Raw genomic sequence first — 27,042 nt, 5'->3', positions numbered from 1 at the left:
TGGGATGGTGAAAACTGGGACTGTAGATGGGAAATGAAAGAGACTGAAGTAGGCTGCAGAGTGTTGGACATGGGTCAGTCCTGATCTTGCTCTAATTGTGTGCACCCGAGGTCCAAGAGGAACGGAAAAGGAAAACAATGTTTCACACAAAGCCTGCCATTTAGCAGAAGCTCAATACAGGCGGCTATTCCTGTTACTCAAGCAAAGTCCTACTCAACAGGGCTTTATTTGCGTCAATTTGACTAGTATTATTGAGCTTACCAACATTTACAGAGATAAGAGTTGAGTTAATGGAGTCAAAAGACCAGAAAGAAACTATTAGAAGTAGAGAAGGTAAAGAAGATCTTTTCATGATAGAGAATAATTGATACATAATCATATTATTTATTGAGTGCTTACCATGTGCTAGGCATTAATTAATTCAACCAACATATATTTATTGAGTGCTCATAATGTGTGAGACACTGTTCTAGACATTGGAAGTACAGCAGGGAAACAACTACAATGTCAACAAACCTGGTTCTTATCAAGCTTATATCATAATATATCAGGTTTGTTGTCATAATATAAGCTTGATAAGGGGGAGGGAGGCAATAGTAAGTAAAATAAACAGTATGTTAAATGGTGGTAAGTTCTATGGAGGAAACAACAAAGAAATAGGGATGGACACCATGGAGTGGTGGTGGTGGGGGGGGGGGGTGACTGTAGTGTTCAATGGAGGGGCCAGGAAAGGCTTCATTGAATGGCATGGTTCCAAACCCATTTCATGTATTATCTCTTTTAATCTTCTTGGCACCCTATTGAGAAAGTAAGTGCCCATCAGTAGATGAGTAGATAAAAAAGCTGTGGCACATTTACACCATAGAATATTATGCAGCCATAAAAAAGAAGGATCTCGTACCCTTTGAGACAGCATGGAGGTATCTGGAGAGTATTATGCTAAGCAAAATATACTAGAGAAAGAAGAATCACATGATCTCACTTATATGTGGAATCTAATGAACAAAATAAACTGATGAACAAAATGGATCCAGAGGCATGGAAGCATGGCACAGACTGATGGATCTCAAAGGGAAGGGGGTAGGGAGGGTGGAAAGAGATTAACCAAAGTACTTATGTGCATATATACATAGCCCATGGACACAGACACTAGTGTGGTGAAGGCCTGGGATGGGGTGGGAACTGTGTGGAGGGGAGCAATGAGGGAAAAATGAGGGACATCTGTAATACTCTCAACAATAAAGATAAATTAAAAAAAGAAGTTACTTATCTAAGCCATGACTGCTATTTTCAGATGAGTAAACCGAGAGTCCTTCGGTGCCTTTTCTAAGGTTTGGTGGCTGGCTAAGCGATAAAGACAGGATTAGGGTTTGGGCCACCTAGCTTTGAAGCTGTCCCCTATGTATCACCTCTCATGTAGGGAGCTGGAAGAGGCCCTGGGGACCCACCAGAATGGGGAGCAGAAATGTGGTTTGGTAAAGCATTGAGCAATATTATCACAGTATCCATTTTGTATTTTGAGAAGCGAAAATAAACATTTTTTTGTTTTGGTGGGAAAAAACTTCAGAAAGTGAAACTAGGCAAATTCTCTTGGGCTGGTGGGTGTATTCAGCGGTTACAAAGGATATGTCAAGTATTTTCCATTAAGAAATCCTGATTTAGTCCAACCCTTTTAATTTATTGCTATAGGATCAGGAATCTCAAGATTGTAGATGACTTGCCCAACTTCTTATGGCTTGTTACAGAATCGGGCTGGAAAATGGAGCATGAAAGACTAACCGACCACAACAGCGGGGCTGCGCTGCCCAGGCCCCTGCGCGTTCCTCCGCACGGCTGGCCCGCGCCAGCCCCTCTGGGCTGTGTGGCTCCTTTAAACCGCAGAGGCTGGGATAAGTGAGAGTGAACTACTGCGCCAGGGAGACCCATCTGCAGAAGAGAAGGAGGGAGTATAATTAGAGGCAGAGAAGCGCGAGGAGGCACAGATGAAAATGAGGGTAGAAACCAGCTAAGAATAGGCAAGGTGAGCTTCAAGATGACTGTTTCCACCTCAGGAAGGAGGAGGGAGAGGCAGAGATGGAGCAGGGACAAAAAAAGGTTCCCATACCTCTGTAATCCTAATTACAGTCCTAAAAGACAGGTATGAATAGTGTTGTTTTATATCTGGGAAAACCGAAGCTCAGAAAAGCTGCTTCGCTTACTCAAGGTCACATAGCCCGCAATATAGTCTCCCGATGTTTCGGGTTTTTTTCTTTCTTTGGGTCTCTTTCTTCCCTTATTTGTTTCCATTGTTTCTTCCCTCCAGCCTCCCTTTATTCGTACCAGTGAAGTACTGAGGATTTTACCTTTTAAAAAAAATAGTTATCAAGTAGCCAATGATAGAGTCTATGGTTACCATGACAACACGGCCTTTCCTGAGGACCGGCCTCCCTTGTTTCTGCCTCCAGAATCATATTTCACAGCACACGTTCCCTTCCTTTGTGGCACTTGTAACAGCCACAATTTCACATCTTGTTTGGGTGACCGTTTGCTTGAAGTCTGTCATCCACCAGACCGTAAGCTTCACGACGGCGGGGACCAGCTTCTGTCGCCTGCAGGGTGCCCCAGCGTTCTGCACGGCGCCCAGTGCGCGGGCTCTCGGAGCGGAGGTTCTGGGGAGTGCAGGCGGCTCGCTTCCAAAGTTGCGCGGACAGTAAGCCTTCGCTCGTAAATGCGTTAATAGACTCGCATAACGAGTCGGGCGGGTATTTACCGGGAGTACCCAGGTAAGCGAACACGCACACACGCGCACACGGGCACACACAGCCCGGGGCAGGTGCGCGCGGGAGGAAGCGCTCGCCCTGGGAGCGCGCCGAGCCTGCGCGGGTAAACACCGCGGCCCCGCTCCGCGCCGCCGCCTCCGCAGCGTGGGAGGGCGCCGGGCCCGCGCCGCAGGAGGCCGGCCCCCGAGGTGCGTGGGCGGGGCGGAGTGGGCGGCTAGCTGCGCCCTGATTGGCCCGCGTCGGCTGGGGCTGGGCGGGGCTTCGGGGGCGGGCTCCGGGCGCTAAGGGGGTGTGCGCCGCAGCTGGGCCGTGGTTTCAGCATAAACAAGGAGCCTGACTGGTTGTGCGGCAATCTTGTCCCACTTCTTCGCGCGCGCTTTCGCTCCCTGTCCTTTGGGTGCGTTTGTGGGCGCGCAGCACGCAGCCGGGAAGGCGAGGACCTGGGGTTCACTGCAGGTAGGTGGTTCCCTGGCCAGGCTCTTCTCCCAGCGAGGACGGAGCGGGGCAGCGGGAACGCACCGTCGCGCTGCGCTTCTCCCGCCGACCCGGGAGCTGCGCGTGGAGCCAGCGCGGCTTAGACTGCGCTCCGGCTGCCGGGTGCGCCCTGGGTGGTGGGAGACCCCGGGGCAAGCGTGGTCTCGGTGGCGCAAAGCGCCGCGTAAAAGCTACGCACCGGGGACTCCCCCTCTCCCGCCGCCGAGGTCGCCTGGGGCTGCCCCCGGCGCGGACCCTGCGCCAACAGGTGCGGGGCCCAGCCTCCGGGGTCCGGGCGGGGACGGGCGTGGGTTTTGCCTCGCCTCCCTCGCTCGGATCCCTGAGTCAGGCGACTGGTCTGTTGCGAGATCTTGGTAGTTTCGAGGATTTTCCGCGCTCTGGCCGCGCTCATCCCTCCTCCACCCCCTCTCCCCGTGCGCAGCTGTGTCGCTCCCTCGCGCTTACTGGCTTGCTTTCGGGTTGTGTGTCTGGGGTGGGGGTGGGGGTCGTTGATTCTTAATGTTGGAGCGGGATAATCTAGGGTCTGGTTTAGGAAGGGACAAGGGAACAGTGAAGCCCCGCGCTCGCCACCGCCGGCGAGGTGGTACCCCTTTACACCTCTCGTTTCACCTGGCGGACTTGGGACACACCGAGTCGCCCTGCTTTTGCCTGAGCCCCGGTGAGTAGCCGCGGGGGACCTGCCGGAAGGTACCGCCAACTGGAGGGTACCTGGGAGCCTCTCGGGCAGCTAGTGGGAGGGAGGCTCCTCTTTTAGGGCACCGGCGGGGACTTCAGTGCCGTGCAACAGAAAAGAGCAAAACGGGGGGCCCGCGTCCCGCCTGAGTGTCGCCTCGCACCTTCCCCCGCGGATCGGCGCGGCCCCGCCAGGGGAGGTCCGGAGGGGGCCACGTGTAAGGGCTGGAGGAGAGCTCTAGGGGGCGCCTTTCTCTGGTGAATGTAGATCTGGCTGTCACCGCCTAATAATTTGGTGGGTATAGTGTTCTATAGATGAAAATACGCTGAAATTTGCGTAGATGTGTTTGGGCCGAAGACATCTCCAAGGAATCCTTCGTCAGCAGCACCATGTGACCGTGGTCAGGAACTGCTGGTGCTCGTACATCTATATTTAGTCCAGGATGAGCTCTAATGACCCAGGGAAGGTCTCTGCACCGGGTGCATTAAAAAGGGGAAGAGTCCGGAGATCGGAGTTTTGCGCTCTTGAACAATGTCTGGTACAGTCAGACTCAGATGGGGGTGAATAGTTATTCTTTCCTCTTGAAAACAGTAGTAGCGAGGGCTTGGCATGTGATGCCTGTGTCTCAATTTAAAACATAGTGGGGCCGTGGGGATGAGCCTAGGCTAAGAAACAGGGAGGTTACAATGAACCAGACAGAGTCTACATGGGGAGGAGATTTGGGAGGAAAATACCAGGTGAGGCAGGTGAGGGTTGGAGCAGATGTAGAACTGATGTCTAGAAAGAAATGACAAAAATAAAAATTCTCGGTGGTTGAGATTTTCATAGGAAAAAAGTGACAGCTTGTTAGACCTTTTCAATTAATGGCTCTCTATTTTGTGGGGAGAGGGTGGTTGAGCCAGTGAGGACCCAGGGCACTGCTGATGGAAATCAGGGTTCACCAGCAGCGCTGTGTTATGCCTTTCAAGCAGATTTTCTTGCAAAGATGAGAAGATCAGCTACTGACTAGCAATTTTCTTGTTGGCATTCTTCCACTACACGCCTGTCAAGCCTTTGTTTTCCTGGAGGTGGCAACATTTCTGGCTACTGAGCATTACTGGCTTTGGACTTTCTGGTTGTCTAATGGAGTGTTAAACTCTGAGAATTTATTTCCCCCATGTGTATTTTCAGTCTTGTCGCTTTTATGTGCTCCATTAGACAGTGAATATGCTGCCACCACACCTGATACCTGGGGACCACACTCTCTTTTGGAGTAGAAAATCACCAGAAACCGTTCGCATTTATCGTATCCACCCCCCTCCCCAGCTTAGCATCTAATTCAACTTATTCTTGGTTATGTATTTCTAAATATTTATTATTTATCATAAGACTTTTCTTATATTGTTACTAACATTAACGTCTTATAATCTGAAATTAACTACTGGCTAATAAACTACAATAAGGCAAAAAAAAAAAAAAATCAGTTGGATAATACCTATCTAAGAAAAAGAGAAATGGCCAGAAAGTTGAAGGGAGAAGCTGGGTTACTGTCTGTGCTAGGCAGGGTAGCTAACATGGCACAGGAAGTGATGGGATCAACTGTATCCATCTCCAAAGAACCTGGGAGAACTCGACTTGGGAGGAGCATTTGGATGACTCCAAAGAGAGTATCTCCATGGACAGGAGATGGAGAAGGAAGGGTATTTTTCCTAATGAGAGAAGAATCTGGAACCTCTGAAGGAGGGATTTAGAATCTTGATTTGGATGCCCAAAATAATCAATGGAAAGGCCCTTATAACATTTTGTGAGATCTTAAAGACACAAATTGTACTGTTGAAAATACTGTGGTTGAATTGAGGAGTTGCCTCCCCAGGCCCTTCACTTTTCAAGAACCACAGTTGTCCTTTCTTGGTCCCCCAGTGAAATCTACAAAAGTTAGATCTGTGCAAGCCTGGGTTATCCTAAAATGACAGATGTTGTAGCCTAGTGCTGTGGACAGATTTCTGCCTCAGAATAGAGAGAGACTTAAGGTTCTTGTTGACCTGGTGCCCTAACAAGTCACTTATTCTCTCCCTGTACCTGCAGTATCTGTAAAATCAGACAGGGTGTTGAACTAGATGATTTACAGGTCTCTTTCAGCTCTGTGATATTTATTTTGCTGTGCTATCACTTCATGCATTTGCACCCTGTGTTCGCAGGGGAAGAATGAAGGTTGAAGTGATCTGCAGTCAGATGTTCATCTACTTTCTGGGTGCATGGAAGTGAGAGGAGAGGGAAGTTTCTTTTTATTGATTAAAACTATGTAAAGATTTAGAATTTTCTTAAACTGGTTTTGTTTCTCTCCTGCAAATATATTTAAAAGTACAAATGATCAAGAAGGTTGAGTCAAGACATTTTTTGGAATTAAGTCAGTGTTACTATTTACTAAATTTTTAACCAGTTTTTTTTACCAGTCATTTTTTTCCCCTTAGGTTTATATATTTACTATTTTATTTCAAGGTATGTCTACATCTGGAAAATCATTCAATTGATAGAAATTTTATTAGGATAGCTGGTATGAAAATTAGTTTATTAACACAGGAAAAGTACAAATGAGCCTTGTAAGAAAGGAAGACACTTTACTGTGGACAGTATCAATATCTCCCTGTTCATCTGAAAGAATGGGGGGGGGGGCATTAGTATAGTTTTTCAAGAACTTGCAGCCAAAAAATAAGATAATCTCAGTAACCATGTTTTATGGTACAATGCAAGTAGGAAATTCTGCTTGTTTACTAAATGTCCTCACTAAGTATCAGGTCATTTACCTGCTGGGGTGAATTGGCTTGAGAAAAATATAACCTTTTTAGTAAAGGGTCCTCCCCCAAATAATATTCTATAACTTGGCTTGGGTTGTATCAAGTATAAATGATGATTCAGCTACTTTCTTTGCCATTCAGTATGACAGCCAATAGCCAATTGGGGGTATTTAAACTGAAGTTCAATTCAATTAAACAAAATAAAGAATTTAGTTTCTCAGTGGTGCTAGCCACATTTGAAGGGCTCAGTGCTCAATGGGCACATGTGGCTAATGGCTGCTGTACTGGACAGTCCTGAAGAAGAACATTTCCAATATCCCAGAAAGTTCTTTTTTGACAGCACATAATTAGCTAATGATGATTTTGATTATCCAGAAGATCACTTTTATTCCTGTGGGAAAACAAAATAATTAAATCTCATCATAGATACCTAAGACCTAGGAAATAGGACTAATTGGCTTTATTAGCCAGTATATATTTTCAGCAGTACAGAATGAACAAGGCGACTTTCCTAAGTTCAATAATATGCCAAGATTACAAACACTTATTTTTCAAATTTTCTTCCTTAAACTGTAATTGTCCTTTTTACTTTTCTGAACCAGCACCAGCTGCTGTTATTGCTGGAAAGCGCCAACCCTTTCACGGACAGGGACGTGGCGCCATCTACTGTTCAACTCGGGAACTGCGTGAAAGTTGTAGATTTAAAAACAACGCGTGATCAGCTTCCACACAGCAAAGATTTATCTCATAGAGAAGTTTTAAATGATTATCCAGGCTCGTTTAGAATTGCCATGTACTGAAATATCGCTTTGTGTTTTCATAAACTGCTAGCAAGATATCCCTAAGAAAAAAGATGGCAAGTTCTAGCTTTGTTTTTCTTCCAAGGAAAACCAGGTAGTAGTTATGTGACTCAGCACCTCTCCTTCCGTCAATTAGGAATTAATAAAGACTTTTTTTTAACTGACATCTAGGACAAATCGAACAAAATGCAAATTCATTTTTTTTGTATGGAAGCCTATATGGCAAATCAGAAAATAATACTGCCATTTCATTACTGTGGAGAGATACAGTACCTTCGTTCCTCAAAAATTCTGACTCCCCCACCCCCATTGACTGAAATCTCAGTGTTTAGGGCTCCTTTCCAAAGAATGTACTTATCTAAGAGTTAGTTACTTTTTGTTCACATGCCAGAGAAGTGAGTTGATTCTGAGTTGTCAGCTCTGTATGTTTGTGCTCAATACAATACCTCTTTTATTCAAGGAGGTGGGCAGAGGTGTAGCATTTCTGCAGTTTCCAGAGCTGTTGCTAGAGATCGCTGCTCTTAGGACTTCCCCTGGCTGAGGAAAGAATTGAGAGCATAATCTTTTAGACATTTTCGAGCTCAAAATAAGCCACATTTTAGGTAGTGTCAGAAACTTCACTTTGGCTTTCACCCTGGCTCACGTCGTAGTTAGGTACACTATGAACTCGCAGGAATCCTTGTGTTCTGAGATCCAGCAGTGCCAGTGAGATAACAGCTGGAGTAAAGCTGAAATACATGAACTCTTTCTCATTCAGATCTCTGGAACCTCGCATGAAAATAGGAAGATTCATCTCAAGTGCAAAGTTCCTTTGGAACCTAGGTGGATATTGGGGGAACCAGTAATTCCAGGATATTAAATTAAGCCTCTCCTCGCTAAACAAATATGCTTTCAAAGTTCAGCTGTGATAGGGAGCCCTTCCTCCGCCTCAGTCATTTTTTGTTTGTTCTTTTAAAATTGGGACCTGTGCTCAGCATTTGAACAGAAGCTAAAAGGTAGTGATCAATGTAAAGGCATTGGATTTATTAAGTATTTGAAAAAACGCTTCCTTTCCCCCTTGACTCCTACCTCTTCTGTCTCGTTCACTTGAGGGTAAAGGGAAACGCTGACTTGACATTCCGGGAGATTTACAATGCAGCTGCAGCAGATGTTGAGGGATAGCTTTTGATTTCGTTCCCACACCCATCTTTTCCTCGACCTCTTTTCCAATTCGAATTGTCACCTGAAACCACCTTTCCCTGGCGCACCTGCCTCATCATAAATAAAGTTGTGCAAAAGCAGCCGCTCATTCAAACGCAGTCTGCTGCTGAGAAAAAGGCAGCTTTTCATCTGGTGCCCTAGCTGGTCTGAAACCATTAGGCATGCCTTTCAGATCCACTCATCCCTTAAATCACCCGGCGCTTGCTTCCTTGCTGCTGGATCAATGTCAGGCGCAACTTTTGCAGGGTCCTTGGAAGAACATGATATATCTTTGTGACTGAATTAGCTGCCCCTGGAAGATACCTGGTCTGTCAGCCAACTTTCCAGCTTACCAAATTGATTTTTAAAAGAACATTCATCTTGTCTACCTGGGCTGGCTATCTCTGTTACTTCCCTTTGGGAAGTCTCCCACAGGACCTGTAGTCTGCATGCTAATTTGGGTGTTGCTAAACTTTCTTCTAGCCTGGTTCATTGTTTAAAAAAGCCCAAATCTGTTTTCCATTGCCTCATTGCGTCCTCTCTGTCCCAAAGGACCTCTCCAATTTAAGGGAGAGAAAATACCTATTTAAAAATTTCTACCCAAACAAGAAGAATGCCCTTTATAATCCTCTTCGACTCCATATGATCGGTACTCCCTGAAAATACAGTGTCCCTTGACTTCTAAGGAGGAGTCTTGAAAGTGTGAGATGTGCTCCTCCTTTGAGGCAGGGTAGACACACATCTAGGCGCTGTGCAGGCCCACAGGTGTGCACCCTAATCTGGGGTCTGAGCTCCATGAAAGTGTGTGCGTGTCTCAGGGGGAGAGGTTTGTGATTTTCCAAAAGAAGTTAAGAGCCACTGGCCAAAGACAATATATTCTGAGTTTCCAGGAACTGGTTTACAAATGAAACTTAGTAAGGTGAGCATTACTTGGAGGTTAACCTGCCCCCTCTGCCTTATCTTACTGGCAGTGGTTTGAATCAAGTCAGCAGCTTGTTCAAGTGTCTCCCATAAATCTCTCCTTTGCCAAAGGAATGAACTACTTTAAAGTTTGACTTAACCGCCAAATTAATGCCAGTATTTAACTTCACGCTGTCACATGTCCTGATTTGGGAAAAGAGTCCATTTTTCCTAAGCAAAGTCTTTGGTGAGCAGGCCCTCATGGTGAGGTATGTTGGATTGGACAAAATCGGTGGTAAAGAAGCATGGGAAACCGTGGGGAAGTTGATTTTAAGATTATGTTGGAAGGGTAGTGAGGACTGTGTTGATAGTTCACAGGGCCCCAGAGACAAAAAATATTAATTGTGAGAGCTGTGAAGAAGTTTGGTGCAAATAAGAAGAAATCAGACCTATCCTGAAATTGAGAGGGAAAAAAAGGAAGCAGCAGTCCTCTGGATCCTCATGTCCAGTACTTGGACTTTGTATTTGTTTTCTTAAACAGGAGTGGAGCCAGTATTTAATCTGAGTCTTGTCCCTTTCAGAACCGGGGCAGGTAGATGTGAAATCTGAGTCGTACTGAACAACAGCAGTTCTTGATGTGGGTGATACTTGGGAGAAAAAAACGTACTGTGTTTACTTCTTAGGGATTTAAAAATACACTTCACAAACAGCACCTTCTGTACCATTCGCTGACCTTTCCTCTTGTTTACCAAACGCATCTAGGCAGCTGATCTTTCCAGAAAATGGCTAGGCAGGCCACTTACTGGAGATTATCCAGAAATGGGGGCTGAATACTGTGACCCATGATCTTTCCTTTGGTCATTTGTCTCATTAAAATTCTTTACTGGAAATCTAGAGAGTACACACAAGCAAATATTTCTGTATTTCATTGACCCTCAGATACCATCCATTGTAAAATGCTCTTTTATTGCATGTATCGCTAAAAAAAAGACTTGAACATGTTTTCTTGTCACTCGACTATTTATGTGCAACCCAATTTCAAAGATACTAAAATATAAAGAAATGTGTATTAGGATCACTGAATCTTTATCTAGACGGGACTATGTTTTGATTGCAAAGGTCAGTAGCTTAAACACTTTTGTTGATAATATTGCTTTGTAAAAAGAGTAATTAATGGCCTTACTACATCTTTGGAGCAAGGATTTATGTACAACAGGTAAAACGTAAATTTTTCTAATAGCCTATAATTAGGGACAGGCTTTTCATTTTATGATTAAACATTAGAAGTTCAAAGACCACTTGCTAGAACGTGAGGTGGTGTAATAAATTTTGAACTTGACATCTGAAGACCTAGGTTAGAAGCCCTGCCCTTTCTGTCCCTTATCTGATGTATAACCCCAGGCGAGTTATTACAGTTTTTCTGAACCTCAGCTTCTCCTGCAGTTAAAACAGAGGGAATTCCTACCAAACAGGGTGGTTGTAGAGTCCAAAGAGGCATCTGTCGGTGGTAGACCTTACGCAGGTGGGGGCTGCTGACATTCTCAGAGCTTCCACTCCGTGCTCTCAGGTGAGGGGCCCTGGGGGGGGTCAGAGCGTACAGGACGGTGGGATATGCAGACCTTTCCCAGCGCACAGGACCCCGTAGCAGAGGAGAGGACAGCTAAGGACAGGGAAGGCCTAAGGGGAGACGACCGTGTGGTGGTGGCACTGGGCTCTGGCGCCTTCCGTGGTCGCCTGGTACTCATTGCTAATGACTTAGGCAGCCTCTGCCTCCTCGCTCACCCTCAGGCCTCTGGGCAACCGCTTCTGCTTGATTGCTGTTAGAAAGTGGAGTGAAATCTGTTTTCCATCCTGGACCTGATGATTTGTATGGTCCTTTTGAACTTTTAACATTTTCTGAGATTCCCAGATCCTGGTCAGCCCTGTCCCCAAAGCACTTTATAAGCATGGTTTCAGCAGTGCGGAGGGAGTGGAGAGACTGAGGAGGTCTCATGGTTCTTGGCAGAGAAGAAGACGTCCCAGGGCGTGACGGTGTGGGCTGCCCTGCCACCCCGTACCTGCCCGCTGTGTGGTCCTCACCATCCAGAGCCAGACGGGGTGTCCCTTTCAGGTGTTCAGAGGAGCTTTTAGGTGCTTCTCTTTTTCAGGGCCTGCATCCCAGTTTAAGGAGTTTCTTTGGGTGAAGGTAGACAGGCTCTTTTTTTTTATTTCCTTCCACCAAGGACAAGCCGTTTGCAAAGATCACGTTGTCATAGTCACGGGACTCAGGCTGGAAGGGGGCAGAGACACACTCCGTGCGCCGCCCGGGGAGGTGCGTGTGCGGTCTCCCCGGTGGAGCGCGGAGCATTTGTGTTAGGGTTACACCCCGTCGCTCCTGGTCCTTTGCCCGTGACCTTGTCCTGCCTGAGCAGAGGCACAGCAGCGATGCCCCCGACATTAACCAGTCTCCCCGGACAGCGGCTCTCGGCGACCGCTTGGCGCCCACGTGTGGCCGGGTTTTCAGGTGTCCCTTTGCCGTCTCCCTGGGCACCGGCGTGTGGGTGGGATCGAGGACACAGGGCTGAAGCTTTTTCTCTATTTCTTTCTGGGTGCTGCTGCTCCTAAATGCTCTTTCCACCTGCCAGGTTGGCCGTATCATGGGTGTTGTTTTTCCCAGTGCCACGCCCCTGGCACCTCCTGCCAGGCCCCTGCACACACTGTGAGGCTGGGGCCCCGCTGGCTGGAGCTGGGACAGATGGCCCGGCGGGCAGGAGTGTGTCCCCTCAGACAGGGTGCCACGGCCCTGCCCATGCGGGCGCACGTGACCCTCGGCATCTTGAAAAGAAGGGTTGGCCCAGGGTGTCCTGCAGCCTCCACGTGCCCTGTCCCTACCAGCCAGGGCTGGAGCTGGGCTTCCTCCCATTGTGTGATCTCTGCCGCCCTCGGTCTGGGCAGCTCCTGAGTGCCCCGTGTCCGGACCCGCCGCCAGTGCCAGGGGCTGTTCTCGGGGGGAGCTCTGCCCTGGGAATCGAGTATTAACTTCATGGCCTCCGGCCCCTGCCGAGCCCCCTCCCCCAGGCTGTGGGCCGCGGAGCGCGCAGGCGGAGGGGACTGGCCCAGCGCCCCCCGAGTCCCCTGCCCTGTCCGCCTGTGCGCTGAGGACTGAGGCCCCGCAGAGCTCCGCACCCCCGATGGCATTTAACACAAGGGTGACAATCAGCGGCATCCCCGGACCTTCCAGGGACAGCTGAGGAGTCAGCACTGACTCTCCATACCGCTCACACCCGTGAACACACACACTGTGTACTTTCATTCTAGGCCACTTTTACAGTGTCGCTTTTTCAACTTTTACTTCAGTTATCTCCCAGCCTGTGCCCGCTGCTCGTGGGATATTTCTTAAGTGCTAGGTAACGCTCCCGGTGAGCTTCGAAGGCTTACACGTCGCTCCTTAGGATAGTACGTGAAGCAGTGACCAGATGCGAGGGACTGGTGCCTAAACGTGGCAGCCAGGGACTCGAGTTTAAGCCCAGGTTGGAGCCTTTGAGCTAAGCATTTTGTGGTATTTGCCTGAATGAGATTGGTACTCAAAAGTGTGCATGTACGTGTTGCTCCAAGAGCGCTTTGCTGGTTGATGGGCTGATACTGCGTCAGAAACAACGGTTTCTGAAGCCGCCTGCTCCCGCCGTGCTGTCGAGGCCCGGTGCCTGGTAAAGCTTGCTCTTCTCTCGACTGCATACTACTAACCCTGCGTGTTCCCCCTTTTGATTTGCTTTAGGAAAGCATGCCTCAGACGCCTCCCTTCTCAGCAATGTTTGACAGCAGTGGCTACAACCGGAACCTCTATCAGTCCGCGGAGGACGGCTGTGGCGGCTTGTGTTACCATGACAACAACCTCCTCTCCGGGTCCCTGGAAGCCCTCATCCAGCACTTGGTACCCAACGTGGATTACTATCCCGATGTAGGTGTCCGTGTTCCTGTGAAACGCTCCCTTGGTTTCTAGTTCAGCGGAAGTTATGCTGTAGTGGCCAGGGACCCTAGATACTCCAGATTTATATCTGGGATGTAAGGATTTTTCCAGTAAGGAATTGCATATGATTATTGACTGCTTTGGGATTAAAGTGAGCCTGGGTGGGATTCAGAGTTTGGTTGCTGTCTGCGTGTCAGTTTCTTTCCAGGGTGGGCACCACATTGTAGGCAGTCAGATACCATCTAGATGAAGTGCTGTATCCGTAGGCTTGATTCAGGCCGAACCCGGTCCTCAAATAGACGTGCCAGAGAACATTGGGTGCGCTCCGAGTATTGGATGCCTTTTTGTTTCCAAGACCATCACTGTGCTGGGAAAAGTAAAGTTAGGGACCTGTCATAGCAAAGAGAACGAGTGTTATATTCAAGATGCAACTCTTTGTGATTGGACATCAGGTGACGTGCTTGCGTATGTTTTACTTCGATAACGGACATTTGTATAGATCATACTTTCTCATCGAAGCAACTCGTTTACATTTGCTCAGTCTTTACAGCAATTCCAGAGGCCAGAGAAGAGAAAACAAATTCATAATTTGCACATAGTCTCACTCCTGGTATCAGCAATCAGACCCAACTTTTCTAATTCTGGGGAAGGGACGTTTTACGCCCTTCCTTTGTCCTGCAGCTACCCCTGCCAACCAGTAGCTGGTTGTTGATAATGATTTCGTGAAAATATCTAGACAGTAGACTCATATGTTTTTATAAATATAATAACGGCCTTTGGTGTGCAAAGGATAGTGTGTGCTCGCAACTGTAATTCAACCTAGTGTTTCTTACTGAGTTTTCTCTCTGTGTGTGATTTGTTGCATAGCATTTTCAAATATGTTGCCACACAGGGAAAACTTGTAATCAGAAGTAAAAGGCGTCCCTTGTTCAGCCCTGTGAGTGTTTATAAGCTACTAAAGGCTCCCAAGGTGGGGGGAAAAAACCCAGGGCTGAACATTCTTTTCATTGGGAGCCTGAAACTATTATAACAAATAAGCACTACTTCATTACCGGCTTCTTGGGAGACAATGCGGTTAAAGAAAAGTATATAGTGCGGTATTGTATTTCGTCAAATTGCTTAGCCTTTGAGCAAGTAAATAGATGACTTGAAAGCCCGCCTTTGACTGTTCTGACACAGCACACAGACACCTCAGTGTGCTACGCGGGGCGCTCCGGAGAACGCGGAGCTGGTGTTGATAGGGCGTTTTTTTGGTGTCTGTTGAGTTACCATAATATTTGGACACAGAACACGATTTGGTATGGGTAATATGTTTCAGATAGATTTATCTCCCTGGACGGAATTTCATTCTTTTTAAAAGAGTGAGTTTTATGTCCTGGTGTCCTGGCTCCCAGAGGATGGGCGTGAAAGAACGTGCTATGAATGATTTCAAGTAGCTAAACTTCTCCTGCACTTCGATCATTTTTCATGTGATTTACAGGAAAAGATACATGAGAAGGTAAAGGAGGAATTCATCTTGTGGTGGTGTACTACTAGTAAGCATCGTGTTTGAAACTGCAGCATGTTAACTCTGATTGAGGGAACGTAAAGAAATAAGATGTGTGATACAGAGGAAAGATACTAGTTTCAGAGAGAATATAACCGTGTGATTTTTTTTTTCTCTTGCCACAGAGAACGTACATATTTACCTTCCTACTCAGTTCTCGGTTATTTATGCACCCGTATGAGCTAATGGGCAAAGTCTGCCACCTATGTGTTGAGCACCAGAGACTAAATGATCCGAACAGCGACAAGGTAATGATACGGTTTGAACGTTAGTTTTTTTCTGTTAGGTTAGGTAACTCTGCCGCTTAGATTTGGTGACGCTGGTTTCCTTAAGTAACCCTCGCCTGTCCCCTGGCGGAGTGTGTGAGTGGGTCATGGCGATGAAGAGAGGACTGGGAACGGCGTAAAGAGCACAGTGCGCGTCTAACGCCGTGGAAGAGTCCAGATCCCGCCTTAAGTTGGTGACACTTGGCGTTGGCTCGGGAGGAAGGCTAGAGCTGCTTCTTTAACCCCAAAAACTTTGCACTAGGAGTTTATCAGTGACACTGTAATTATTTATTTGATGTAGTCCACGGCGATCGGCATCACTGAATTAGATTTTGCTTTTTCTCCCTAGAACCAGATAAGAAAAATTGCACCCAAAATCCTCCAACTCCTGACAGAGTGGACGGAAACATTTCCTTACGACTTTCGGGATGACAGAATGATGAGAAACCTAAAAGACCTGGCTCACCGGATCGCCAGCGGCGAGGAGGTGGGTGGCCTGCGCCTAGCGTGAGGGCCGGATCGCCAGCGGAGCCCCGGGGGCACAGTGCCGGACTGGCGTCGGAATCCCCACGGCTTCCCTTTACCTTTGGGCGAGCTCTCCGCTAGCCTGTTGGTCTGTTCGGCGTGTTAAACGGGGGTGATTACAATCCCACCTCAAAGGGTATGGTCCAGGGTTTGATGTGATTGATTTCGGGGTCTGTGTGTCAGTTCATGCCCGGGATTCCTGTTGCAAGCGTGGGGTTTTCTTTGTCTCTCTTATTTTTTAAAAATTTTCTATTTAAATTCAATTTATTGGGATAACATTGGTTAAGGACCTTCTGTAAGTTTCAGGGGTGCATCTCTATAATACATCATCTGTATATTCCATGCTCACCTAAGGGGAGTCTCCCTCCATCACCGTATATTTGACCCCGTTTACCCTCTTCACCCTTGCGAATGTTTTCATTTGACTTGACTTGTACCTTCCAGAAAGGTTTGACATGTCAAGTTAGATATTAAGTATCATATTAGTAGATATAAACACTAATAGATATAAAATATATTAACATATTAACAGACAGAAGTAGTATATGAATAAATTATAAATAGAAATAGAGTTTGTACCATGGAAATGAGAAAACATTGAGAACCAGTCCAATAGGACAGGATTGCTGTGATTTGAGTGTAAGCTCCAGATAAAAGGGAAATACAGTTGGTTATACAATTTTTACTGTCAGGAAAAAGAAAGCATTCTAATTTTTCAGGGCATTAAATTAAATGTGATTTTTAAAAACCTTTGTAAGAGAGACTTTGTTCAGGGTCCATGGAATCAGATCAGGGAAACTGCTCTGTGTAGTGTTTACAACAAATGCTCCTTGATAAAAAACGGAGGCCGTAGGATTAATGTGTAAATCGGCAAAGGTGAACTTTTGTGAGAGGAGAAGATAGAGCGAAGGATCCAAGTCTCCGGAAGTTCATTCAAGGCTAGCACCTATAATAGGTGGAGGTGGAAAGTAAGTCTCTTAGATAATCTTTCATAAATATCGCTTCCCTCAGGTGAGCCTTTGATACGAGCTAACTAGCTGTGACAAATTCAAGGCTATCTTTGAAGCAGCCTGGAGGCTGGTATTCTGTGTTGAGGCTTGTTGGGCCAAGATGTCTTTGTAATTTCTCTGTTGCTGGTGAGCTCCTGGGAGCAGGTTCCTTAGGCACAGAGATAACATTTTCACATAGAAAGAGAGAGCGGAAGCGCTTGGCCCTTGCAGTGATGTCTTGTTTCATTCGTCTTACAATGCATTTCCCATTTATGAATAACCTTTCTCGAGAACTCAGTCTTTCAGGGGCGTGCGGTAAAGATCATGTAACAAGACATCGTCTGTCTGCTTCTCGCGAATACGTTTTAATACCATTACCCCTGACTTAAAAATCAGAATGAAATTTTTTAAGATTGGCGCTCGAGAAATTTGCACTTGCTTTCCCTCACTATATTCTCACCAAAATGGGATTAACCCTTTTACTGTTTCCCTGTGACATTATATTGAATCTGCTGCTGAAGACAGCCATGGTTTCCATAGGCTGAGTGGGTGGTTGCCTGCGTCATTTTATAAGTCCTGTCTGTTACAATCATTCTGCCAGTTAGTGTGTGACGGGTTTGAGCAGGATGTGACTTGGTAAGTCCCTCCCTCACAAAGGCACAAGTTAAGCATCGCAGTTCACTTTGTAGTAAATGTTTTATTAGAGGCTTGGCTGTTGGGTTGCTGGTGGGGTCCGTGCGGGCTCGGGGACTTGATTATGAGAAGCTGCTCAGAAGGTTCGTGACTTCATAGGAACTTTTTCTCATAGGAAGGCTGAGCCTGAGCCTGTCTGTACTTCATTCCAGTTACGTTGTGTTTGGGTTCTTGACATGGCTGTTGGCCTACCTTCCCTGTACTGCTTTTTTAAAAGGTAGAAATGGTGATTTGGTTCTCCCAAAAGGAACAGTTTTCCTAGTCAAATGTTCGTGTTTTGAAAATGCCAAATGGATGGCTTCTTCTCCTCATGGGAGAAACAGAGATGGTTTCTGTGTGACCAGGTGGATCTTTTTTTACTATAATACCAAAGCACTCAAGGGTTGGATGGAACTGTGCAAAGAGCCAAACAGCCCTCTGACCTGGCTTCTTACCAGCTCTCCTGTGTTAATAACAAATCCTTGATAGACCTTGAGCGTTTCAGATGCTCTTGAGTGTGAAAAGAGAACAGAAGCCAAGTCTACCTGAGGAATTGATTAACCTCTGGGTTGAGTGGAGAGATTAACCTGCCTTGATCAGGTTGGGATTATAGTGAGATGTTCCTTCTCTTTCTGTCCAGTGTTCAGAATCGGGTCCATACTTGGCTGCTGGTCGATCTGCGTGTGCTTTGGCCAGTCCCTAAATTCCTTGTCTGTGAATCATAGAGGTGACTGTCCCGTGGTAATGTCCCTTTCAGCTCTAACATTTTGGGATGGATGCTCTTTCCTCAGTTGTTCGCGTGACATGCCACTCACCTGTCATGTGCTCTCAGAGACCTCCCCTCACCACCCCGACCACAGTCACCGCCCCCTGCGCCGCTGTTGGCTTTCACTGTTTCCTTCAAGCACTCTGTGATTAGTGATCACTTGCTGCGTTTATGGCTCTTTTTTCTGTGCTAAACCCCATGCTTTGCCCCCTTCGCTCACTGTAGCGTCTTGAACTCCTAGCTCAATACCCGGCACTTGATAGGCACTCAGTTCTGTTTGAATGAATGAATGAACAAATGAAACATTGGCTTCCTATTCAATTACTGGAATAGGAAATAAAATATCTCCCTCCCCTGAAAAATTATTTCCCTCCACAGGCAGGCGCGTGGGCTGGGACTGGAACTTGCTGCTTCTTGCCTGGGACTTTACAGAGTTTTTTGGCAGTCAGTGAACCCAGGTGTGCCCCATATATAATTTATCCAGGTTCTTCTGAATCTGCCAGGACAGTTCCACATAATTTGGCTTAATATGTTTCCCCCCTGGGGATTTGCTCAAAATAAAGCGGTTTATTAGGACTTGCCCGCAAGAAACATGAAATGAAACTAACGAGTGAATTACATGACAAATGACTATCGTGGGTAGAATGCGGTTTTCTCTTCCTTAAGGGGCCGGTCGTTACTCTGTCTTTATTTGCCAGGTAATTACTGTCAATGGCATCTGAAGTTATAAAAAAGAATAAGTATGTCTTTAGCAATTCATGACTCAGTGAGGGAGCGCACTTAACACAAAGCTTGGTTTCTTAAGGAGTCAAATGGCAAAAGGAAACTTTTAAAAGTGGTCATACACACACATATGTGCCCTTTCTCTCTCTGTCACACACACAAAGAGACTAGTTCTTCCTTGTTTGAATAGCTTCCCCCGCACTGTTGTATACGTTTCCTTGGCTGTCCGCCCCCCGCCGCCTCTTCCCGCAAGCGCCCCGCGCGCGCCCCGAGCGTGGAGGAAGAGCCTGGCCCGAGTGCTCGCCGAGCGCGGGCCCTCACGCCCGCCGCGGGCCGGAGTCACATGGGCGCGTCCACTGGACGTGCGAGGCAGAAGACTGAGGACACCATCTGAAGTTCATAAACTTCTGTCGTAGCCCAAGATTATGAAAGTAGAAAAGGCGAGGGAAATAGGGCCAGGGGCTTTATTTTTATTTATTTATTGTTATTGAGGTATGATTGACATAAAACATTCTATTAGTTTCAGGTGTGCAGAGCAATGATTTAATATTTGTCTGTGTTGTGAAATGATCACCATAGTGAGTCTGTCCAGTATTCAGAGTTGTCACCATACGTAGTTACAAAATTTTTTTCTTGTGATAAGGTTCAAGATCTACTCTCTTAGCAACTTTCTAATATGCAAAAGATGATTAATTATAGTCGCCATGCTATCCATTACACTCCCAGAGCTTATTTATTTATAACTGGAAGTTGGTACCTTTTGACCTTCCTCTCCCACCTGCCCCCTCCCCATCACGCAAGATTTGAAATAGCCCTTAATTCAGCCTTGAGCTGCTTTGAATTCCAAAGAAAGAGGCATATTCTTTGTGTGACACCCATCCTACCCGATAGACAGCACCTTCAAAACTGGTCATCTCCATGCTGTGGGGAAGGTAGGTTTTTGAAGGTTCCTTTTTTTATTTAAACAGGTATTTCATTAGTGGTTTTAGGGTGGTCTGTGAATGTCGAGAGAAAAGAGGGTCATCTAATGGACCCGTTTAAAGAACTCGGTAGAATGTACAGCAGACAAGCCAAGAGGAACACAAAAATAAGAAGCCTGCATAGGCCTCTTTGCCTTGACTATGTGAGAACTGATCATTTCCAGATGCGGTTTTCCTTGGCTTAAGTATGCAAATATCTATTCATTTGAGTTTTTAATATGCCCTGGTAATCAAATCGTGTCTGTAAAATAATATGGTTCTTATACTCATAGGCCAGATGACATTTAATTTTCAGGTAACTAATCTCAGGAGACGATTTTGTGGTAACCTTTTAGAAAGGAGCTGATTAGGCAATGAAGCGTACAGGCCTTTCTACATCTGGCAGTTCACAGGGACTGTCCCCTTTCGGAGCTGTTAACCTAGGACCGTGCTGGCATCGCAGCGGCCTGCGTGCCGTGCTCTGGCACGGCCTCATAATTGACCGAGAGGGACAATGGTTTGGCAGTTTGGTGCAAGAAAAGGAAGACTGAAAGAATCCCGTAACTTACATCAAGATAACTGTACCTCAGAGACTGATAAACTGTGAAGTTATTCCTTTGACTTAACAAGTGTTTTGAAAGTCAAGGAATTGACATTTATTGATACTACATGCATTGCTTTTAAGACCAGTTTCTCTTAAGCATTGTGGCTGTGGCATAATTGCAGTAGCGAACAGGTGGCAGCTGGTGGTAGCCTCGTGGGGACACTTGCCATGTGGAAGAGTTTGGTTGTGAACTCCGGCACTGACTCATGAGTGCGAAAGAAATGGGCATGAGTCAAGGGAAGGTCAGGTAGAGAACTGAATGCCCACGGCTTCCTCGGGTCACCCACGCTGTGTGGGAGTCAGGAAGGTGGTTGAGGGGCGAGTGGGAAGTAGTGGTGTGTTTCCATCACATAGCTGTTTGTGCCCTTAGACTAATGAGTTGGGCCTGGGGGAGTCACGAAGGTAGCCCGAAAGAAAAAGTGTTAGGAAAAGCGTGCTCTGACTTGAGATCAATGCATTTTAATCCACCAAAATTAAACCAGTACATCCCTATGCAGCCCAGAGAACATTTAGTTATACGTGGTTCTTAGTACACTGGGTTTCTTCCATAGCTAATCTCAGATGTCACGGTGGTGTTTTCTTGGCCCAGTCTGTGAATTGTACTCTCAAGAGCAGCTCAGTAAAAGAACCAAATCTGACAAGTCTTGAGAAGACACCTCTTGTGTATGTGTCTCTTTTAAACTGTCAGACCTTGGCTGAATCTTCCCGTAACTGCCCGGGGCCAAGGTGGTCCTCCGCCGTCCAGGTGGAATTTAAGTCCACAGTCTGTGAGTTTGCGCCGTGGCGAAATGGCTTGCAGAGTGAGGCCGTAACCTTCTGCTTCTTCCCTGCAGACGTACAGGAAGAACGTCCAGCAGATGATCCAGTGTCTAATCCGCAAACTTGCCGCCCTCAGCCAGTACGAGGAGGTCCTGGCAAAAATCAGCTCCACCTCTACAGATCGGCTCACGGTTCTCAAGAACAAGCCCCAGTCCATACAGAGGGACATCATCACTGTCTGCAGTGACCCCTACACGCTGGCCCAGCAGCTGACTCACATAGAGCTGGTACGGCTATTGTCACCCTGTTCTTTGCGGCCACAGACTCACTTTGCTGCGACAACCAGACAGTATGTTTGTCAGCAGCAGTGTCGGGGGAGAGGTTAGAGCAATCCAACTGGAAACTGATCTGTGAAATAGCTGGAAAGGGTTTTGTTTAGATGTTTGAATATGAATGTTTCTGTTATTCTGGGAATTCGCTTTAAACTAAATATTAAGCAAGATTGAAAGAGCAAAGAGTTCATTGACCTTCCTCATCTTGCCCCTCTAATTAATTTTCCTGTAACTCGTTCAGCCTTTCACTATCTAGTGTAGCTTTGACTGAGGCAGAACATTGCCTCCGCTTAGAGTTAAAGGCTCATTTTACAAGCTGCATAAAAAAGGGGGGTAGTGCCAAAAGTCAATAAGTTGAAAGTCCATTTCTTTTCTCTCTCTTTTTTTAATACTGTTGACCTGCTGGGTTTGTGTTCCAGGAAAGGCTCAATTACATCGGACCCGAAGAATTTGTTCAGGCATTTGTGCAGAAGGACCCGTTGGACAACGACAAGGTAATCAGTCTGCCCAGAGGTCAGCCCTGAGATCAGAAATGGAACTCCTTAGCCTGTGATAGTCAGTCTAGGAGACAGAAGTTGGAACTACTTTGTTTTAGGTTTTAAAATCAGAAAGGTTTTTAAAAATTTTTTAATTTCATTATCCATGTCATTATCCACAGCACTGCAGTTTTTCTGGAACCAGGTGTCCAAGTGCCTCTATCCTGTCCTCGCCCTGTCTAGCACCAGCTTTGAGTCTCTTCTTCCTTACTGGGAAATGTAATAAGCAGGGAGATGCAGGCATTTGTGGTGACGAAGTTAGGAGATACAAGCCTAATGGTTTTAGCAGATTAAGTGAGAAAGAAAACACAAGAGAATGCTCTGCTCATGACTCAGCAGTCCCAGGGGTGGTAAAGACAGGATGCACACCCAGTGTGGTGAGCAAGGGTCTTTCCTGCTTGGCCCCTTGTTTCAGGGTGAACCCCCCGTGAAGGTTGGTTGCCTCAGTGAAGCCCACGTGCAAGGAAAATAGCAATGGGCATGGACTGTAAAATCAGTGTACACACATAAGAAATTTTTTCCCCCCAGTGACTGCCAGAAGCATTTCAAATTATTAGGCAAAGACCGTATCACCCACTAATGAAAACTCCCCTCTGGGAGCCGGGGCAACAGCTGTTTTCCGGCCTTAGAATAGTTCCCGCAGTACAGGAAGTGAAGATTAAGTCTTGGCAATCGATAGAAGGCTAGTGGACTTTTTTGTGTATTTGTTGCCTTCAAAAGGAAGGAAAGAGGGGTGTAATTGGCCTGTTCAGGCTTGGCCTTGAACTTGGAGATGAGCTTAACTCCTTTGATTTTTGAACAAGATGTTACTACCCCCCCTAAGGACCATGATGGTATAGACTTCCATTTATCTGCCTTGGAAGATACTCAGTTTCTTGCTACATGATGCTCCTAAAGTTTGTCCTAGACTTAATTTTTCGAAAAAATTGCCTAGTCTCTGGCACTCTGAATTTCCGCTTGCTGTGTTGGTAGCAATTGTTATCCACAGTCCATGCATCAGGCAAGATGGTCTTAGATTGCAGCCAAAACCTTTCCTTTGACTTGTGTTTTTGATGACAGCTTCTCCTAGAGTAACTTAGTTTCCTGGGAGGGAAGAGCACTGCAATGAATGCATCAGAGTACATTTCTAGACCTTAGGGGTTTCACTGAACTATACACTAAGAGATTCTGGTATTTCTGTAAGGAGAGTCAAGAATGTTAGTGTCTCTGTCTGCCTCTCCATCTCTCTTTTTTCCTATAAAGCTTTCCTAATCCATAAACTGAGAATAAAGCCCACATCTGACAAAAATGAGAGCCTAATGCACTCTTTCTTTTCTCCCTCCAACTCATCTGCTCACTTTGCCTTTTTTTTGTTGTTTTTTTTTAAGAGCTGCTACAGTGAACGGAAGAAAACACGAAATTTAGAGGCTTATGTGGAATGGTTTAATCGCCTCAGCTACTTGGTTGCTACGGAAATCTGCATGGTGAGAAGAACATGAATTTTCTGTTTCCTAGCTCTCTTTAATACTTTTCTATAGTTATTTTATATCTGTTGGACTTGCCTGTTGGATAATTTTCCTCGTTTCTCTCTTTCTATACAGCCTGTAAAGAAGAAGCACCGGGCAAGAATGATTGAGTATTTCATCGATGTCGCTCGGGAGTGTTTTAACATCGGCAACTTTAATTCCTTGATGGCGATAATTTGTGAGTGTTTTCTGAAAGCTACATGTCCTTCATTTCTATGAGTTCATTTTTATAGGCCCTATGAAATGTATCCACTGAAAATTTGCAAATAATACAGTTTTGTTAATGAAAACTGTACTTTTTGATCCTGAATTGTTTCAGAATGTTCAGAATGCTTTAAATACCCAAAGCGGTACAAGCATGTATGATCTTTTATAAGTACATTAGAATCCATGGAATACATTTAGCCACTTTATTCTCATCTGAATATTTACCAGTCAAAGCTTATAAGTAAGATATTTGTCTAAATTGTGTTTAAAAAGTGTTTGGACAGCTTGTGTATCCAGCATTATAGAAATACTGGATCTGAGACTAAATTATATGATCCCATCAGCATGGACAAGAGGGTGGCTTGAGAAACTGGGATGTTTTCTGACTGCCTTGCCCATCTCCTGGTACCTACCAATACAGACCTATTACCCTGAAATACAGGCTTTGCTCCTCTGTATCACAGGGATTTAAGTGCCAGTGGCCATGTGTCTTTCTATTCATCCTATCAGCATAGGCATGGGGTTAGCTTTCCCAAATTGTACCTCTTGTCTTGCCACATTGACACTGACTGTCATTTAAAAGTGTCCTAATTCATATGATAAATGATATGGCTGTCCTACACATTGTAGGCACTCAGTAAATATTTGAATATTTACCTGGCTCTTTAGAGTCAGGGTCGGTTTGAAGCCAGAGAATCTACCAAATTTAATTCAGTGATTTTGATCCTAATAAATTTCTCCTCTCACCAATTTCTCTTTCCATTTTCTTTTCATATCATTTCCCCTTTGTCTTTGCCATAAAAATCCTGGCCAAGTTTTAGCTCTTTGTCTGACTCACTCCATGAAAACAGTGAACAGAATGACATCTAAATAAGGGACCTGCAAGGTCCATGGAGGTCTAGGTAATAGATGATTACTTAGTTTTAAGGACACGAGAATTCATGGGATACATTTAGTATTTATTTTTCCTCTTCTTATACCATTGAAAATGTTAAGATAAGCTAATCATGGGAGAAAACATTTATGTTATGTATAGTTGAAAAAGAACTTGTATCTAGAATTAAAACACCCTGCAAGTCAATAGTAAGAAATAACCCAGCGGGGGAAAAAGGCAAGATACTGGACAGATATTTCTCAAAAGAAGCTGTACTAGTGGACAGTAATTATATGAAAAGATGCTTTCTCCACATCGTCAACAGAGAAATACAAATTAAAATCACACTTAAATACTACTTCACACACTGGGCTTAGCGAAATGAAAAAGATTGGTTGCACCCAATATTGGCAAGGCTGTGGAGCAAGTGGGACTGAGTGTTATTGGTGGGAGTGTAAAATAGTAATGCTACTTTGCAGAACTGTTTGGAAGGTTTTAATAAAGTGTCACTTACACTTAGTTGTGAACCTTTTTTCAGAGTAACAATTAGAATAACTTTTCTTATTTCTCTCTGTCAACTTTCTTTCCACTCCCTCCCCATTTTAAACGTGAAGCTGGAATGAACATGAGCCCAGTGTCTCGGCTAAAGAAAACTTGGGCCAAAGTGAAGACTGCGAAGTTTGACATTCTCGAGGTGTGTGAGGCTGATGTTTCGCTGTTGAGTAACATTTTATGCCTGGCAAGTGGAATTCCTCTGGGTGACCTTGTCTCTCCGTCAGATAGTTCTACGACCCACCCTACAGACCCAGGGAAAGGAAAGGGAGTAGAGTTGGAGGGGGGGTAATCGGGTTGTAGACGGGTCCTTTCACCAAGAGGACAGAGGAACGGTGACCTGTCAGTCACCTCACGTATGCCAGGGTGGAATTTGGGTCCCGACCCGTTGGGAGTTCTACTTCCGTGTGTGCCCACTGACTCGATTTACTCACAGTGTCCCAGGGGAGGGGTACCCCAGCCCCACGGAACTACTCATTCTCCATCCTTTTAGCACATTTATCTAACCTGTGGAGAGGCCCTCCCATGTAGCTCAGGATAGTAAGACTTAAACATAAAGGCATTTGTGTGTGAGTCGCACATCATTAGTACCTTGGTGTTTTTGTGCTTTGCATCTACTATCTTTGGAGATACTAAGAAAATATTTTTTTCCTAGGTTTTCTTCCAAATTGGGGATTAACATAGGGTGTGTAATTTTACTTTATTCAGATTGTGTAATAAACTTACTTTCCTTCTTGTGAGGTAGCACGCCTCAATTATTCGTGAATGATTGGTTACCTACAGCAAAGCACGAGTTCACTCTAAAGTGTCGGATCACTGTGGGATGGCTGACCATCAGCTGACACAGTAACCTTCAGATGGAACCGGGAAACGGTTTCTTATGTTGGTGTTTGACTCTTTGTTGTCGGTTTTAAGTCTAATCTCAGCAGTCAACCTGGAAAGAATTTGGTCTGGGTTTAGCATCATCGCAGCTGACATCAGCTTATGTAAATAAACCAAACCTCAGGAAAGAAAACATTTGTGTTCTTCTGTGTTTCATGCCCGTGTGTGTGTATGAGAGACAAATGACATTCTTGATGAATTCCCTAATTATTCTGAATTTTCTATGTAGAGTTAAAAGTATGATCTTGTGAACTTCCTGCCAGTGAGAAGTCAATAGTTCATACTCTCCTCTCTTTTGTCCATAGCATCAGATGGACCCTTCCAGTAATTTCTATAATTACCGAACAGCTCTTCGTGGAGCAGCACAGAGGTCTTTAACTGCTCACAGTAGCAGAGAGAAGGTATGTGTGTAAAGGAGTTTTACTCGTGGTAGATGCTGCACTGAGATGCAGTTAGCTGCACTGAGCTGCTTTTGCCTGTGCAAATGGGAGAAAGCTGACGCTGTAGAAATCGTATCGCGGGCCGCACGGGGAAGGGGAGTGCTAAAGGAAAGCTGAACTGTGAGAGGGAAAGGGCAACTTGGTGTAGAATTTTGCAAATGTATATTACTGTGTTGTTATTGCATTATTTAAATGATTATTTGGTAACGTGTCTTAGTTGCATTTCAAGCAGTGATCTAAGTCATCCGTTAAGATGACTAATGGTATTAGGGAGTAATTTGATTGAATGGAGAATAGATGTTTAAGCTCTGCACAAGGTAGCTGACTTAACTGTAGCCTTTCCTCTTAAAAGGACCAGCTTACCTCCCGTGGTTAAGTC

General features: G+C 45.5%; 1 protein-coding gene across 1 annotated transcript in view; it reads left to right on the top strand.

The window, feature by feature from the left end:
• Positions 1-3,034: 3,034 nt before the first annotated feature.
• RASGEF1B (RasGEF domain family member 1B) overlaps positions 3,035-27,042 on the top strand; it is a 34,346-nt gene continuing 10,338 nt past the window's right edge. The window contains exons 1-10 of the mRNA XM_081148314.1: positions 3,035-3,215; positions 13,335-13,517; positions 15,198-15,320; positions 15,688-15,825; positions 21,410-21,622; positions 22,087-22,161; positions 23,571-23,666; positions 23,784-23,886; positions 25,404-25,483; positions 26,529-26,624. Of these exons, the coding sequence (XP_081004440.1) occupies positions 13,341-13,517; positions 15,198-15,320; positions 15,688-15,825; positions 21,410-21,622; positions 22,087-22,161; positions 23,571-23,666; positions 23,784-23,886; positions 25,404-25,483; positions 26,529-26,624 (1,101 nt within the window). The 5' untranslated portion in view covers positions 3,035-3,215; positions 13,335-13,340. The remainder of the gene's footprint in view (positions 3,216-13,334; positions 13,518-15,197; positions 15,321-15,687; positions 15,826-21,409; positions 21,623-22,086; positions 22,162-23,570; positions 23,667-23,783; positions 23,887-25,403; positions 25,484-26,528; positions 26,625-27,042) is intronic.

Source organism: Miniopterus schreibersii (genome assembly GCF_964146895.1).
Source record: "Miniopterus schreibersii genome assembly, chromosome: 1".
Lineage (NCBI taxonomy): Eukaryota > Metazoa > Chordata > Mammalia > Chiroptera > Miniopteridae > Miniopterus > Miniopterus schreibersii.
The sequence above is the reverse complement of the archived record's forward strand: the minus strand, read 5'-3'. Positions and strand labels throughout refer to the sequence as shown.